This window comes from Callionymus lyra, chromosome 5 (genome assembly GCF_982586985.1).
Source record: "Callionymus lyra chromosome 5, fCalLyr1.hap1.1, whole genome shotgun sequence".
In the NCBI taxonomy this organism is placed as follows: Eukaryota; Metazoa; Chordata; class Actinopteri; order Syngnathiformes; family Callionymidae; genus Callionymus; species Callionymus lyra.
Window position 1 is genome coordinate 3,158,083 of NC_141822.1, and position 18,537 is coordinate 3,176,619.

Here is an 18,537-nt window from a genome sequence, read left to right on the forward strand (position 1 = left end):
AGATGGCAGCAGTCGTTACGTCCACCACAGCTGAAGGAAGAATGATGACTGAGGACGAGAGGATACCAAATATGTCCAAACATCAGCTTAAAAAGCATTCTTACTTGTTACTACACTATCACAACACCAGAGTCAAGTACTGGACAATACTACACATATATACTTGTTACTACACTATCACAACACCAGAGTCAAGTACTGGACAATACTACACATATATTCTTGTTACTACACTATCACAACACCAGAGTCAAGTACTGGACAATACTACACATATATACTTGTTACTACACTATCACAACACCAGAGTCAAGTACTGGACAATACTACACATATATACTTGTTACTACACTATCACAACACCAGAGTCAAGTACTCAACAATACTACACATATATACTTGTTACTACACTATCACAACACCAGAGTCAAGTCCTGGACAATACTACACATATATACTTGTTACTACACTATCACAACACCAGAGTCAAGTACTGGACAATACTACACATATATTCTTGTTACTACACTATCACAACACCAGAGTCAAGTACTGGACAATACTACACATATATACTTGTTACTACACTATCACAACACCAGAGTCAAGTACTGGACAATACTACACATATATACTTGTTACTACACTATCACAACACCAGAGTCAAGTACTGGGCAATACTACACATATATACTTGTTACTACACTATCACAACACCAGAGTCAAGTACTGGACAATACTACACATATATACTTGTTACTACACTATCACAACACCAGACTCAAGTACTGGACAATACTACACATATATACTTGTTACTACACTATCACAACACCAGAGTCAAGTACTGGACAATACTACACATATATACTTGTTACTACACTATCACAACACCAGAGTCAAGTACTGGAAAATACTACACATATATACTTGTTACTACACTATCACAACACCAGAGTCAAGTACTGGACAATACTACACATATATACTTGTTACTACACTATCACAACACCAGAGTCAAGTACTGGACAATACTACACATATATTCTTGTTACTACACTATCACAACACCAGAGTCAAGTACTGGACAATACTACACATATATACTTGTTACTACACTATCACAACACCAGAGTCAAGTACTGGACAATACTACACATATATACTTGTTACTACACTATCACAACACCAGAGTCAAGTACTGGACAATACTACACATATATACTTGTTACTACACTATCACAACACCAGAGTCAAGTACTGGACAATACTACACATATATACTTGTTACTACACTATCACAACACCAGACTCAAGTACTGGACAATACTACACATATATACTTGTTACTACACTATCACAACACCAGAGTCAAGTACTGGACAATACTACACATATATACTTGTTACTACACTATCACAACACCAGAGTCAAGTACTGGAAAATACTACACATATATACTTGTTACTACACTATCACAACACCAGAGTCAAGTACTGGACAATACTACACATATATACTTGTTACTACACTATCACAACACCAGAGTCAAGTACTGGACAATACTACACATATATACTTGTTACTACAATATCACAACACCAGAGTCAAGTACTGGACAATACTACACATATATACTTGTTACTACACTATCAGTATTTGTTGTATCCTTGTATCCTGACACGCATCAACACACTCTTGACAAACACATACTACTCTAGTTTCTACTTGAATCTCTCTGTGAAAACACATGAATCCAAGGAAAATAATAAATGAATATGATAAACAATATATTAAAAATAAAACTATGAATCCATTTACTCCACAGAAGTCACCTTCAGTAACGTATGCTGGTGATAAAAAGAACTACACGACCTAAAGAAAGACTTTCCTCACACTTTTCATTTCTTCACAGCAACATTCCCATCATTTCCTGGATCCATTAGTCGGGTCTGAATCGAGCCCAGAGCAGCAGCATCTTTCCCGCATGAACACAGAGAGGCTTTGTTTTCCTCCACAAACACACACTGGGATGAAAGAGATCACAGTCTCTAGTCTCTGCAACTATGTCGAGTCATTGTTTCCTCAAATCGAATTACATGACAAGTCATGTTGCAGACACGCCGGGAGTCCGGACATCAATCACTTTCTGTCAACTCTCTACCAGTCGTTCAAGTCTCTACCTGTCATTCAAGTCTCTACCTGTCATTCAAGTCTCTACCTGTCATTCAAGTCTCTACCTGTCGTTCAAGTCTCTACCAGTCGTTCAAGTCTCTACCTGTCATTCAAGTCTCTACCTGTCATTCAAGTCTCTACCTGTCATTCAAGTCTCTACCTGTCATTCAAGTCTCTACCTGTCATTCAAGTCTCTACCTGTCATTCAAGTCTCTACCAGTCGTTCAAGTCTCTACCTGTCGTTCAAGTCTCTACCTGTCATTCAAGTCTCTACCTGTCATTCAAGTCTCTACCTGTCATTCAAGTCTCTACCTGTCGTTCAAGTCTCTACCTGTCATTCAAGTCTCTACCTGTCGTTCAAGTCTTTACCCGTCATTCAAGTCTCTACCTGTCATTCAAGTCTCTACCAGTCATTCAAGTCTCTACCAGTCATTCAAGTCTCTACCTGTCGTTCAAGTCTCTACCAGTCGTTCAAGTCTCTACCTGTCATTCAAGTCTCTACCTGTCGTTCAAGTCTCTACCTGTCATTCAAGTCTCTACCAGTCGTTCAAGTCTCTACCTGTCGTTCAAGTCTCTACCTGTCGTTCAAGTCTCTACCAGTCGTTCAAGTCTCTACCTGTCGTTCAAGTCTCTACCTGTCGTTCAAGTCTTTACCCGTCATTCAAGTCTCTACCTGTCATTCAAGTCTCTACCTGTCATTCAAGTCTCTACCTGTCGTTCAAGTCTCTACCTGTCGTTCAAGTCTCTACCTGTCATTCAAGTCTCTACCTGTCATTCAAGTCTCTACCTGTCATTCAAGTCTCTACCTGTCATTCAAGTCTCTACCTGTCATTCAAGTCTCTACCCGTCGTTCAAGTCTCTACCTGTCGTTCAAGTCTCTACCTGTCATTCAAGTCTCTACCTGTCATTCAAGTCTCTACCTGTCGTTCAAGTCTCTACCAGTCGTTCAAGTCTCTACCTGTCGTTCAAGTCTCTACCTGTCGTTCAAGTCTCTACCTGTCGTTCAAGTCTCTACCTGTCGTTCAAGTCTCTACCTGTCATTCAACTCTCTACCAGTCATTCAAGTCTCTACCTGTCATTCAAGTCTCTACCTGTCATTCAAGTCTCTACCTGTCATTCAAGTCTCTACCCGTCATTCAAGTCTCTACCTGTCGTTCAAGTCTCTACCTGTCATTCAAGTCTCTACCTGTCATTCAAGTCTCTACCTGTCATTCAAGTCTCTACCAGTCATTCAAGTCTCTACCTGTCGTTCAAGTCTCTACCTGTCGTTCAAGTCTCTACCTGTCATTCAAGTCTCTACCTGTCATTCAAGTCTCTACCTGTCATTCAAGTCTCTACCAGTCGTTCAAGTCTCTACCTGTCGTTCAAGTCTCTACCTGTCATTCAAGTCTCTAGCAGTCATTCAAGTCTCTAGCAGTCATTCAAGTCTCTACCTGTCATTCAAGTCTCTACCTGTCGTTCAAGTCTCTACCTGTCATTCAAGTCTCTACCAGTCATTCAAGTCTCTACCAGTCATTCAAGTCTCTACCTGTCGTTCAAGTCTCTACCTGTCGTTCAAGTCTCTACCTGTCATTCAACTCTCTACCTGTCGTTCAAGTCTCTACCTGTCATTCAAGTCTCTACCTGTCATTCAAGTCTCTACCTGTCGTTCAAGTCTCTACCTGTCGTTCAAGTCTCTACCTGTCATTCAAGTCTCTACCTGTCGTTCAAGTCTCTACCAGTCGTTCAAGTCTCTACCTGTCGTTCAAGTCTCTACCTGTCGTTCAAGTCTCTACCTGTCGTTCAACTCTCTACCTGTCGTTCAAGTCTCTACCTGTCATTCAAGTCTCTACCTGTCATTCAAGTCTCTACCAGTCGTTCAAGTCTCTACCTGTCGTTCAAGTCTCTACCTGTCGTTCAAGTCTCTACCTGTCGTTCAACTCTCTACCTGTCGTTCAAGTCTCTACCTGTCGTTCAAGTCTCTACCAGTCATTCAAGTCTCTACCAGTCATTCAAGTCTCTACCTGTCGTTCAAGTCTCTACCTGTCGTTCAAGTCTCTACCTGTCGTTCAACTCTCTACCTGTCGTTCAAGTCTCTACCTGTCATTCAACTCTCTACCTGTCGTTCAACTCTCTACCTGTCGTTCAACTCTCTACCTGTCGTTCAAGTCTCTACCTGTCATTCAAGTCTCTACCTGTCGTTCAAGTCTCTACCTGTCGTTCAAGTCTCTACCTGTCATTCAAGTCTCTACCTGTCGTTCAAGTCTTTACCCGTCATTCAAGTCTCTACCTGTCATTCAAGTCTCTACCAGTCATTCAAGTCTCTACCAGTCATTCATGTCTCTACCTGTCATTCAAGTCTCTACCTGTCATTCAACTCTCTACCTGTCGTTCAAGTCTCTACCAGTCATTCAAGTCTCTACTTGTCGTTCAAGTCTCTACCTGTCATTCAAGTCTCTACCTGTCGTTCAAGTCTCTACCAGTCGTTCAAGTCTCTACCAGTCGTTCAAGTCTCTACCCGTCATTCAAGTCTCTACCTGTCGTTCAAGTCTCTACCAGTCATTCAAGTCTCTACTTGTCGTTCAAGTCTCTACCTGTCGTTCAAGTCTCTACCTGTCGTTCAAGTCTCTACCTGTCGTTCAAGTCTCTACCTGTCATTCAAGTCTCTACCTGTCATTCAACTCTCTACCTGTCGTTCAAGTCTCTACCTGTCGTTCAAGTCTCTACCAGTCGTTCAAGTCTCTACCTGTCGTTCAAGTCTCTACCTGTCATTCAACTCTCTACCAGTCATTCAAGTCTCTACCTGTCATTCAAGTCTCTACCTGTTGTTCAAGTCTCTACCCGTCATTCAAGTCTCTACCTGTCGTTCAAGTCTCTACCCGTCATTCAAGTCTCTACCAGTCATTCACGTCTCTACCTGTCATTCAAGTCTCTACCTGTCGTTCAAGTCTCTACCTGTCGTTCAAGTCTCTACCTGTCATTCAAGTCTCTACCCGTCATTCAAGTCTCTACCAGTCATTCATGTCTCTACCTGTCATTCAAGTCTCTACCTGTCGTTCAAGTCTCTACCTGTCGTTCAAGTCTCTACCTGTCGTTCAAGTCTCTACCAGTCGTTCAAGTCTCTACCAGTCGTTCAAGTCTCTACCAGTCGTTCAAGTCTCTACCAGTCATTCAAGTCTCTACCTGTCGTTCAAGTCTCTACCAGTCGTTCAAGTCTCTACCTGTCGTTCAAGTCTCTACCTGTCATTCAACTCTCTACCAGTCATTCAAGTCTCTACCTGTCATTCAAGTCTCTACCTGTTGTTCAAGTCTCTACCCGTCATTCAAGTCTCTACCCGTCATTCAAGTCTCTACCCGTCATTCAAGTCTCTACCAGTCATTCATGTCTCTACCTGTCATTCAAGTCTCTACCTGTCGTTCAAGTCTCTACCTGTCGTTCAAGTCTCTACCTGTCGTTCAAGTCTCTACCAGTCATTCAAGTCTCTACCTGTCATTCAAGTCTCTACCAGTCATTCAAGTCTCTACCTGTCATTCAAGTCTCTACCTGTCATTCAAGTCTCTACCAGTCATTCAAGTCTCTACCTGTCATTCAAGTCTCTACCTGTCATTCAAGTCTCTACCAGTCATTCAAGTCTCTACCAGTCATTCAAGTCTCTACCTGTCGTTCAAGTCTCTACCTGTCGTTCAAGTCTCTACCTGTCATTCAAGTCTCTACCTGTCATTCAAGTCTCTAGCAGTCATTCAAGTCTCTACCTGTCATTCAAGTCTCTACCTGTCGTTCAAGTCTCTACCTGTCATTCAAGTCTCTACCAGTCATTCAAGTCTCTACCAGTCATTCAAGTCTCTACCTGTCGTTCAAGTCTCTACCTGTCGTTCAAGTCTCTACCTGTCATTCAACTCTCTACCTGTCATTCAAGTCTCTACCTGTCGTTCAAGTCTCTACCTGTCGTTCAAGTCTCTACCTGTCGTTCAACTCTCTACCTGTCATTCAAGTCTCTACCTGTCATTCAAGTCTCTACCTGTCGTTCAAGTCTCTACCTGTCGTTCAAGTCTCTACCTGTCATTCAAGTCTCTACCTGTCGTTCAAGTCTCTACCTGTCGTTCAACTCTCTACCTGTCATTCAAGTCTCTACCTGTCGTTTAACTCTCTACCTGTCGTTTAACTCTCTACCTGTCATTCAAGTCTCTACCTGTCGTTCAAGTCTCTACCTGTCGTTCAACTCTCTACCTGTCATTCAACTCTCTACCTGTCGTTCAACTCTCTACCTGTCATTCAAGTCTCTACCTGTCATTCAAGTCTCTACCTGTCGTTCAAGTCTCTACCTGTCGTTCAACTCTCTACCTGTCATTCAAGTCTCTACCTGTCATTCAAGTCTCTACCTGTCATTCAAGTCTCTACCTGTCGTTCAACTCTCTACCTGTCATTCAAGTCTCTACCTGTCATTCAAGTCTCTACCTGTCATTCAAGTCTCTACCTGTCGTTCAACTCTCTACCTGTCGTTCAACTCTCTACCTGTCATTCAAGTCTCTACCTGTCATTCAAGTCTCTACCTGTCATTCAAGTCTCTAAGTTAAGGTAGTTAGGTAAGTTAATATCTTATTCTTAAACCACAGCTGATGATGCTAGCGTTAGCTTTGTTGCTAACTAGCATTAGCTCGTGTTGTGAGCTAACACGTTTTTCCTAATGTTTAAAATCATACCAGAGACTTCGGAATAAAGATTTAATTGAAACATTTAAGTGTTGAATTCACTTCATCCAAGAAATTAATAATTTGATGTTATTATTGTATTTTCATCAGGTTTGAAATTGTTTAAAAATAATAGTTTAATTAACGAATTAAATTGACTTTTTTAAACATAGAGTTTGATTTAATGATTCAAATAAATACAAAATAAATGTTGTAGCCTTTTAATTAAAAAGTCAAAATGTTGGTATAATAATGCCATCTTTTTTATTCAATTTAGAAAATGTATTTGTTAACTTACGTTAACTAAGTTTAGAAAATATAACTATGTGTTTAAAAATAAAGGTATTTTTTAACGCTAATTTAATTAAATATTCTGATGACACTGATATGATCGGAACTCTGTGATAAACAACTTTTGTAATATTAATTAATTCTATGATTTGTGTATTTACTGTATTTTCTAGTTTGATGAAGTAAACAAATCAAGTTTAAAACAGTGTGAGGGTCAAAGGTCGAAGGTCTCTGGTACCATCATAATAGAGTTGAACTTACAGACACTTTTCCCTCGGAGTCGACGACGGTTCGTCCAGAAGTCGAGGAAACACGTCGATCACTTGTTTCATCGTCAAACTCACTTCCATCAGATATGAAACATCGTTTGTGTGTCTGTCGCACAACTTCACACTCGACACACAACAACAGCATCTTTCATGAGTGAAAATCTTGTTCGCTGGCATCAGAGTGAGAGAGAGAGAAAACTCACACTCACACACATACAATCACACACACACACACACACACACATACGTACACACACTCTCACACACACTCACACACGTACACACACGCACTCTCACACACCAGACTCTCATGCACACACTCTCACACAAAAACATACGTACACGCACTCTCACACACACACACGTACACACACTCTCACAATCACTCACACACGTACACACACACACAAATTCACGCACTCTCACACACCAGACTCTCATGCACACACTCTCACACACACTCACTCACATACACATACACACTCTCACTCACTCGCACACGCAAGCAAGCAGACACACATATGTACACACTCACACACACACATACACGCACTCTCACACACCTTCACGCACAGACACACACCATCATGAAGCACACACACAACAGAGAAGAAGACACACACCACCATGAAGCAAACACACAACAAAGAAGCAGACACACACCATCATGAAGCAAACACACAACAGAGAAGCAAACACACACCATCATGAAGCAAACACACAACAAAGAAGCAGACACACACCATCATGAAGCAAACACACAACAAAGAAGCAGACACACACCATCATGAAGCAAACACACAACAAAGAAGCAAACACACACCATCATGAAGCAAACACACAACAAAGAAGCAGACACACACCATCATGAAGCAAACACACAACAGAGAAGAAGACACACACCATCATGAAGCAAACACACAACAAAGAAGCAGACACACACCATCATGAAGCAAACACACAACAAAGAAGCAGACACACACCATCATGAAGCAAACACACAACAAAGAAGCAGACACACACCATCATGAAGCAAACACACAACAAAGAAGCAGACACACACCATCATGAAGCAAACACACACCATCATGAAGCAAACACACAACAAAGAAGAAGACACACACCATCATGAAGCAAACACACAACAAAGAAGCAAACACACAACAAAGAAGCTTTGTTATGTTTGTTATGTTTGTAATGTTGCTGACGTCAGCAGAATCCTCACGACAACTGAACTCTTCCTGTCACTGACTTCATCACTTCCTGCTCATCGCAGCAATTAGTTCCATTTTGTTTCCACTTTTATCTTGTTCTGGATCAACAAGAAGGTCACGGGGTCGTTGACCTCTCGGCTCACAGAGGCTGTCAATCATCTGGTCATGTGACTGTGAGTCGAATATTTGAACACACAGAGTTTCATGTTCTAGTTTCAACTTTAGATTCTAAATGATATATATTTTAATTCAACGTATAAAGGTGGGTGTAATAGTGACTCCAGACTAAACCAACAGAGCACCGAGATACTGATCAAACACACAGACGTTGCATGATTGACGAGGTAGAAGCTCACAATGGTACTGATGTACTTCCATATTCCAAATCTTCAGGTACTTAAGTGTACAAGTCCCAGCAAGCTAGGGTTGTGGGTCATGAGAACAGATACTTTGGCAACTGTAAGACCAACACACAAGTCTACCTAGATAAGTACTCAGGGAGCGTAGACCCCAGCCAAGCAGCTCCAAACGAATGTTACAACATTGTGTTCCGTAACACCTGTCCCGTAACGCTGTGTTCTGTAACATTGTGTTCTGTAACATTGTGTTCTTTAACATTGCGTTCTGTAACGCTGTGTTCTGTAACATTGTGTTCTGTAACACTGTGTTCTTTAACATTGCGTTCTGTAACGCTGTGTTCTGTAACACTGTGTTCCGTAACGCTGTGTTCTGTAACATTGTGTTCTGTAACACTGTGTTCTTTAACATTGCGTTCTGTAACGCTGTGTTCTGTAAGACTGTGTTTTGTAACGCTGTGTTCTGTAACATTGTGTTCTGTAACACTGTGTTCTTTAACATTGCGCTCTGTAACGCTGTGTTCTGTAACACTGTGTTCCGTAACGCTGTGTTCCGTAACGCTGTGTTCCGTAACGCTGTGTTCTGTAACGCTGTGTCCTGTAAGACTGTGTTCTGTAAGACTGTGTTCTGTAACACTGTGTTCCGTAACGTTGTGTCCTATAAGACTGTGTTCTGTAACACTGTGTTCTGTAACGCTGTGTTCCGTAACATTGTGTCCTATAAGACTGTGTTCTGTATCACTGTGTTCTGTAAGACTGTGTTATGTAACGCTGTGTTCCGTAACGCTGTGTCCTATAAGACTGTGTTCTGTAACACTGTGTTCTGTAAGACTGTGTTCTGTAACACTGTGTTCTGTAAGACTGTGTTCTGTAACGCTGTGTTCCGTAACGCTGTGTTCCGTAACGCTGTGTTCCGTAACGCTGTGTCCTGTAAGACTGTGTTTTGTAACGCTATGTTCCGTAACGCTGTGTTCCGTAACGCTGTGTCCTGTAAGACTGTGTTCTGTAACGCTGTCTTCCGTAACGCTGTTTCCTGTAAGACTGTGTTCTGTAACACTGTTTTCTGTAACGCTGTGTTCTGTAAGACTGTGTTCTGTAACACTGTGTTCTGTAATATTGTGTTCTGTAACGTTGTGTTCCTTAACACTGTGTTCTGTAACACTGTGTTCTGTAATATTGTGTTCTGTAATATTGTGTTCTGTAATATTGTGTTCTGTAACGCTGTGTTCCTTAACACTGTGTTCTGTAACACTGTGTTCTGTAATATTGTGTTCTGTAACATTGTGTTCTGTAACGCTGTGTTCTGTAATATTGTGTTCTGTAATATTGTGTTCTGTAATGCTGTGTTCCTTAACAATGTGTTCTGTAACACTGTGTTCTGTAATATTGTGTTCTGTAATATTGTGTTCTGTAATATTGTGTTCTGTAACGCTGTGTTCCTTAACACTGTGTTCTGTAACACTGTGTTCTGTAATATTGTGTTCTGTAATGCTGTGTTCCTTAACACTGTGTTCTGTAACACTGTGTTCTGTAATATTGTGTTCTGTAATATTGTGTTCTGTAATATTGTGTTCTGTAACGCTGTGTTCCTTAACACTGTGTTCTGTAACACTGTGTTCTGTAATATTGTGTTCTGTAATGCTGTGTTCCTTAACACTGTGTTCTGTAACACTGTGTTCTGTAATATTGTGTTCTGTAATGCTGTGTTCCTTAACACTGTGTTCTGTAATATTGTGTTCTGTAATGCTGTGTTCCTTAACACTGTGTTCTGTAATATTGTGTTCTGTAATATTGTGTTCTGTAACGCTGTGTTCCTTAACAATGTGTTCTGTAATATTGTGTTCTGTAATGCTGTGTTCCTTAACACTGTGTTCTGTAATATTGTGTTCTGTAATATTGTGTTCTGTAATGCTGTGTTCCTTAACACTGTGTTCTGTAATTATGTGTTCTGTAATATTGTGTTCTGTAACGCTGTGTTCCTTAACAATGTGTTCTGTAATATTGTGTTCTGTAATGCTGTGTTCCTTAACACTGTGTTCTGTAATATTGTGTTCTGTAATATTGTGTTCTGTAACGCTGTGTTCCTTAACAATGTGTTCTGTAATATTGTGTTCTGTAATGCTGTGTTCCTTAACACTGTGTTCTGTAATATTGTGTTCTGTAATATTGTGTTCTGTAACGTTGTGTTCCTTAACAATGTGTTCTGTAACATATTTTGTACAATTGTTTTTATCAGCTTGTCTTGTAAGATGTCAGGACGAGCCGTGAAACGATCCAAAAAGAGGTTTAGAAAATAATATAACTTAGAAAATGTAAGTTGTGACACATTATAGAAAAAAATCAACAAATTCAACATTTCTCAACCAACAGAGAAAATATTGATTATTAAAATTGTTTTCTTTTTTAAATCAATAAAAAAACCAACGACAATGTTTCAATAAGAAAATTCAAAGTTAAATTAAATCATTCAATATTCAGAAGACACTGAACGACTTCATTAACATATTGTATGTTTTTATGCTTTAAATCACTTTTTTAAACACAACAAGCACAGAATAAAAACATGTTTAAACACGACATCAAACCCCTGAACAGCTTCTTCTTCAGTGAATCTTTCCTGTGTTGCTGCAGACAATAAAAGCTCCTGAAATCAATACAGTGGAACCATGACATCATCCACACAAACCTAGTTTGGTCACATGACCGGAGCAGCTTCAGCCTCAGCCAATCACAGAGCTTGATTTGTGAACGACAACATCTCACCTCTGATTATTCTTCCGGTCGTCATCGCTGCCAAAGTCCTGCAGACAAAACCGAAGTATCAATAAATGAATGTGTTGATTACAGACGTCGATCAGTGTCACAATATTAATGTCAACAATTTCAATGGTGAAACTTTTTTTACATTTTTATATACAATCCTGTATTTTTCAATAATTTAAAAACACATTTTTCAACATTATAATGTTTTATTTATTACTATAATTCATAATTTAACAGCGAGTTGGATATTATGATTATGATATTATGGTCTGGAAAATATAAACAAATATAAGTAAGTAAGTAAGTAAGTAATATATATTTATATAGCGCTTTTCGAGACCAGGGTCACAAAGCGCTTTAACAATCAAAACAATACTCAAAACAGTACATACTTCAAAGATCAAGACAACACCGAGAACAACACAGGAGTTCGAGAAATTCAAGGAAAAGCCTGAACAAATAGAAACGTCTTAAGATGTTTCTTAAAGGAAACTGACTTACTTACTTAATAATTAATCTAATATTAACTTCTCAGCCAATCACGCGTCTCCGTCAACATGTCGATATTGATTAGAAACAAATGAAAAATCATTAAATTTAGAAAATTCACTTTTTCAATTATAAGAATTATAAGATTATAATCTAAACGTAAAAACCTATGAAAACTACTACTAACTAAAAAAAATCAATGTTTTATATGAAATGTATCGAATTCACTTGTTAATAAAATATATAAATAATGGATCCTTAAAAAAACAACATAAATCTAATAAAAAATTCAATGTTACAACATGATGATGACGACACTGATTTACTTCCGAATGTTACCAACATATATACAGACTTATATATATTTTCAACAGTTTTAAAACTTTTAACTGTAAAATACTTGAAGAACATACTCAGTCTAAATATCGCGTGTTCAATTCTAACAATTTCAATTCTAACGTATTATTGTATTTTTTAATTGCAAATTAAATTAATTGATAAAATTAGAATGATTTTATAAGTAACGACCGATTGTTATTTTTAAAAAGTATTTAATGTTATTATTATAATAAACAACAACAAATGACCGACTAAAGTCCATCTGCCACAATCTTGGCCCGACAGCGCCATCTGCTGGTGAGCGTCGTCAGCGTGACGTGAGAGAAACAAACTAAATCTACGAGAATATTTTGAAACAAGTTTTCTTGTTTCTCCTCCTTCAGTCCTCGATGATCTTTAACTTTCTCGAGTCCAGTTTATTTCACCATTATTTAGTTTCATCGACGAGGAGCTTCATCATCGGCCGGACATTCAGAGTAGATCCCCTTTCTCTTGAATAATAAGAGAAAATATTCATTTTGATTTTTAAAGAAATGTAATAGTTTTTGGCTCATAATTATAAAAAAAAAAACTCAAATAAAATTGTGACACAAACGTTCACTTTTAACAAAATCCTCTTCATTTCCAGATTCATAATTGAAGTTCACGATAACGGTATCGTCTAGTTATCGAGTTAAACTAGTCGTGTTTGAACGTCACGTGATCTAAAGCAGGACGAGTCAGTTGAATATGAAGGTGAGTTTCTTTCTTTATTATCAACTCAAATATATAATCTTTCATTCAGAAAAGTGTTTGAATGAAAAAAGAATTTAGTCGAGACTCAAACAAATGCCTTTTTAAGGTTTTTTCTTTGATGAAAGTAATGTTTTTGTGTTTAAGTCATAGTATCAGTAATTATGAGTATTATGTCTCAACTATTAAATCCACAAAAAGTTGCTTCAGTCAAAAACTTTTCAAGTTTAGTTTTTTTGGATCAAGAAAAAAACGTTTTTCTTTCACGTAATTGTTGTTTTGAAGCTGCTTTTTAATTTTTATTTTATTTACAAAAGTGCAAAAGAAGTGAAATAAATTTTATCATGTATTAACTGAAAATACTTTTTGTCCGAATACTAAAGAAACAAATCCTCAGATCTTTAATGAAGTTCGACTGGGAATGTGTAATGCAAATGTTTTTATAGTTTTTTATAAAAATAACAATCAATTTTACTAACAAAGTTTATCCTGACAATATATTTTCTTCAGCTGTGAGTAACTCCAGGAATGTTCTGTGAACACATGAGATTGAATGGAAATAAAAATAGAACGTTTTAAAAAAACAAACAAAAAAACTGTGAGTTCAGTAAAAAAAACTGTTTATTGTCAATAAAACTTCATCTTTAATCTTAATTTCTTAAGTCACTCCAGAAAAAGTCTTTAAAGGTTGTTCTTTTAAATCCAAACCAGGATCAGCTTCATTATTATATATTTATACACGTTTATTCTTCCTGTATTATCAACAATATTATTATAATATCATAATTAATTAAGAATATTGTCAATATTCACGCATTTTTGACTAGTGCAGTATTTTTGGTATATTACTAGATTTTTATTTCTTTTCTCCAGAGTTATTAAAATGTCTAAATTCAATGAGAGCCAAAGATAAAAATCTGTGTATAAAGTAAATGAATCTGAATAAACCTGGTTCTGATGATGATTTTAATATTGTATTTTGAATGTTATTTGATATATTACAATATTATTGTTAGTTCTTTATTAGCATTTTTAAAATTTTCACTTATATGCTTAGAATAAAGCGATATATAAACATATATATCCCTTCATTGTATATATATATATATATATATTCTATTTATTTATTTTATCAATATAAACTTGGCAAATAAAGCTGTTATTATTGTAATTTTTTTTAGATAATACATTATACAATTATTAATTTACAATAAATTGTAAATGTCCCTAATATGCTTATAATGAAGCTTCATCAATATATACTTGATCCTCGAATAAAGCAGTTTTGATTCTGATTCTAATAGAAAATAATATTATTTATATGATATATTACGACATTATTCTCAAGTCTTTATTAACATTTTTTATAAATGTGTCTGATCTGATTCTAATAAAGCTTCATCAATATATACTTTTGGAATAAAGAAGTTTTTGATTCTGATTCTGATTCTAATATAATATAATATAATATAATATAATATAATATAATATAATATAATATAATATAATATAATATAATATTATTTTATATGATGTATTACGACATTATTCTCAAGGCTTTATTAACATTTTTTATAAATGTGTTTAATCTGGTTCTAATAAAGCTTCATCAATATATATTTGTAGTATTGTATTTGAAGTTTTTGATTCTGATTGTAATATAATATAATATAATATAATATAATACAATTCTTTATGATATATTACGACATTATTCTCAAGTCTTTATTAACATTTCTTATAAATGTGTCTGATCTGGTTCTAATAAATCTTATGAACAACTTATAAACATTATGATTGTGATATAATATAATATAACATTATTTATATGATATATTACGACATTATTCTAGTCTTTATCAACATTTCTTATAAATGTATCTGATCTGGTTCAAATAAATCTTCATCAATATATACTTGTAGAATAAAGCAGTTTTTGATTATGATTCTAATATAATATAATATAATATAACATTATTTTATCTGATATATTACGACATTATTCTCAAGTCTTTATTAACATTAACATTATAAATGTGGAGCAGGATATTTACTTGTAGAATATTTCGACATTGATGAACACGATCTAGTATTTTAAAAGAATAAACTCGTGTTCTTGGAACTAAACACTCAAACAAACGCAGGTTTTTCTCTCGCTGACCATCAAACAAGTCTGAGTGACATCATCCCAGAGCTCTGCCATGACGTCATACATCAGCAGCAGAACCGAGCCGATGGTTTTTTTGTTCAAACACGTCAGGAAGTTGTCACCGTGCGTCTCGAGCTGTCAATCAAGGTCGAGGCTCACCTGCGCGCCGCTGCTGATGCTGGCCGAGGATGCTGCGCCGGGGGTGGGGGACCTCTGCAGAGTCACCAGGGCCATGGTGGCGAGGGCTGCGATGGGGGTGCGATGGGGGGGCAGCGGCAGGAAAACGCCTCGTCAGTCTCTCCTCAGGACCCAGGACGTCTCCCGCCGCGAGTCCTCTCCCGAGTCTTCATCAGATCCTGGTCCCACGAGTCCCGACCCCCCTGGTCCAGAGTGCCCCGGTCTTGAATCCCGCTCCTCGGTCCCTGGGTCCTGGTCCTGGTCCAGACTGTGGTCTCGGTCGAAACCAAAACACGCTGCGAGGATCCACAGAGGCAGAGATGACATGCAGATGAGAGCCGCGCTGTGATTGGCTGGCCTAGTTTGCGTGTGCGCTGTCATTGGGCCAATGTTGTCAAGGTGTCTGGGCCAGAATACACGCTCCGGTACTACATGTATCACGACATCTGTTCACGACACACGACATGTTTCATATCACGACGTTTTATTTGCACAATATTAACAAAACAAACGTTTTGTCGAGAAATGACGGTTTGTTACGTTAACGAATCAGTTATTGTTCTATGATTATCATTTACTTTCCAAGACAATACATTTTTAAAATATAAATATGACTCATATTAATTCCAAACTGCAAATAAATTGACGTTTTAAATCGGTTGTGTTTTATCTTTACAAACATTTATATGATACAAGTAATACTTTCAGAGAGAAAAAAAAAATCTTTACACAATACCATGAATATAAACGTTTATATTAGTCATAAATATCCTTTATTTGAAATCTATGGAAGTATTTCAGTGTCATCAGAATATTGTATGATTATCATTTACTTTCCAAGACAATACATTACATTTTTTTAAATATAAATATTACTCATATTAGTTCCAAACTGCAAATAAATTGACGTTTTAAATCGGTTGTGTTTTATCTTTACAAACATTTATATTATACTAAGTAATACTACTACTACTTAATTATATTAAGTAATACTTTCAGAGAGAAACAAAATACATCTTTACACAATACCATGAAAATAAACGTTTATATTAGTCATAAATATCCTTTATTTGAAATCTATGGAAGTATTTCAGTGTCATCAGAATATTGTATGATTATCATTTAATTTCCAGGACAATACATAACATTTAAAAAAATAAATATTACTAATATTAGTTCCAAACGGTGCAAATACATTTTAAAGCGTTTTAAATCAGATGTGTTTTATCTTTAAAAAAAACATCTATATGATACACGTAATACTTTCAGAGAGAAACAAACAAAACGTTTACGATGAAATCTTCATACAATACCATGAAAATAAACGTTTATGTTAATCATAATTATCTTTCATTTGAAATCTATGGAAGTATTTCAGTGTCATCAGAATATTGTATGATTATATTTAACGTTTGTTTTTTTGTTTTTTTTTAGAATTGAAATATTATTGTGGATAATTGAAAACAATACACAATGAATTGAATCATTTGTATTTTAGAAGTTTGAACTTTTTTTTTTAAATAATTGAATTAAAAATGTCTGATATTTTATAAACTAAAAGTTAAAACCAAATAGTGATGTGTTAATGAGGTGTAGTATGTGTAGTGAAGACACTGTATCATGATACAGTTGTGTAGTGAAGACACTGTATCATGATACAGTTGTGTAGTGAAGACACTGTATCATGATACAGTTGTGTAGTGAAGACACTGTATCATGATACGGTTGTGTAGTGAAGACACTGTATCACGATACAGCTGTGTAGTGAAGACACTGTATCATGATATGGTTGTGTAGTAAAGACACTGTATCATGATACAGTTGTGTAATGAAGACAGTATATCATGAAAAAGTTGTGTAGTGGAGACACTGTATCATGATAAAGTTGTGTAGTGAAAAAACTGTATCATGATACAGTTGTGTAGTGAAGACACTGTATCATGATACAGTTGTGTAGTGAAGAAACTGTATCATGATACAGTTGTGTAGTGAAGACACTGTATCATGATACAGTTGTGTAGTGAAGAAACTGTATCATGATACAGTTGTGTAGTGAAGACACTGTATCATGATACAGTTGTGTAGTGAAGACACTGTATCATGATACAGTTGTGTAGTGAAGAAACTGTATCATGACACAGAACTGTAATCAACAACATCAATAGTACCGGTGCTTACCTACTTTCATGTCACATGATTGTCTGCGCGTCACATGATTTGCTGAAAATTTGATCAAGTGATTAAAATGTATTTTATAAATGGAATAAGAAGATCAAGATCTATGTGTAAAAAAAACATAATAATTTAATTTAAAAAACAAAACAAAGTTTCAACATCTGAGATGTAAAATGTAAACATTTAAAGACACACAGAAAAGGCAACAAGGTTCTAACTTTTCTTACATTAAAGAATTTAATCATCTTGATTCATGAAAATACTCTGAAATAAAACCTTTATTTCTAGATGAATCTAACATTATTTATTGTAAACATCGTGTTTGGATTGTTCTTTACAAACTGTTAATGTCCACATTAGATCAAAATGGCTACAATTTAAATGAAGATTTAAGATTTTATTTTAAGCTTCAACAATCAAAACATATTCTCTAGAGTTCAGATCACATTTGATATCATCATTTATTTATTTCCTGGTCATTTCACTTCAGGACGATGGAAGAAAAACAATAGAAATGTTTAATTTTCATTGAAACCAAATGCATTTTTTTCATCAAATGCTTCTCCAAGGACCATCACCTTACCTAGTAGGGGTACCTGATGAGGTCAGAATAAGAATGGTCCAAAATCGACTCCATGAATATGAATGATGGAATTGAGTTTAGGAGGGACACCAGGGTCCACACCTAGAGCCAGGCATGATTGGGAAGAACGGTTTGCATGATCCAAACACAAAACGGT

General features: G+C 36.5%; 1 protein-coding gene across 1 annotated transcript in view; it reads right to left on the reverse strand.

The window, feature by feature from the left end:
* ssh1b (slingshot protein phosphatase 1b) overlaps window positions 1–16,023 on the reverse strand; it is a 40,582-nt gene extending 24,559 nt beyond the window's left edge. Inside the window, exons 1-2 of the mRNA XM_087790485.1 lie at window positions 15,605–16,023; window positions 11,737–11,774 (exon numbers count right to left, since the gene is read on the reverse strand). Coding sequence (XP_087646611.1) covers window positions 11,737–11,774; window positions 15,605–15,679 — 113 coding nt within the window. The 5' untranslated portion in view covers window positions 15,680–16,023. The remainder of the gene's footprint in view (window positions 1–11,736; window positions 11,775–15,604) is intronic.
* Between the last annotated feature and the right edge of the window lie 2,514 nt (window positions 16,024–18,537).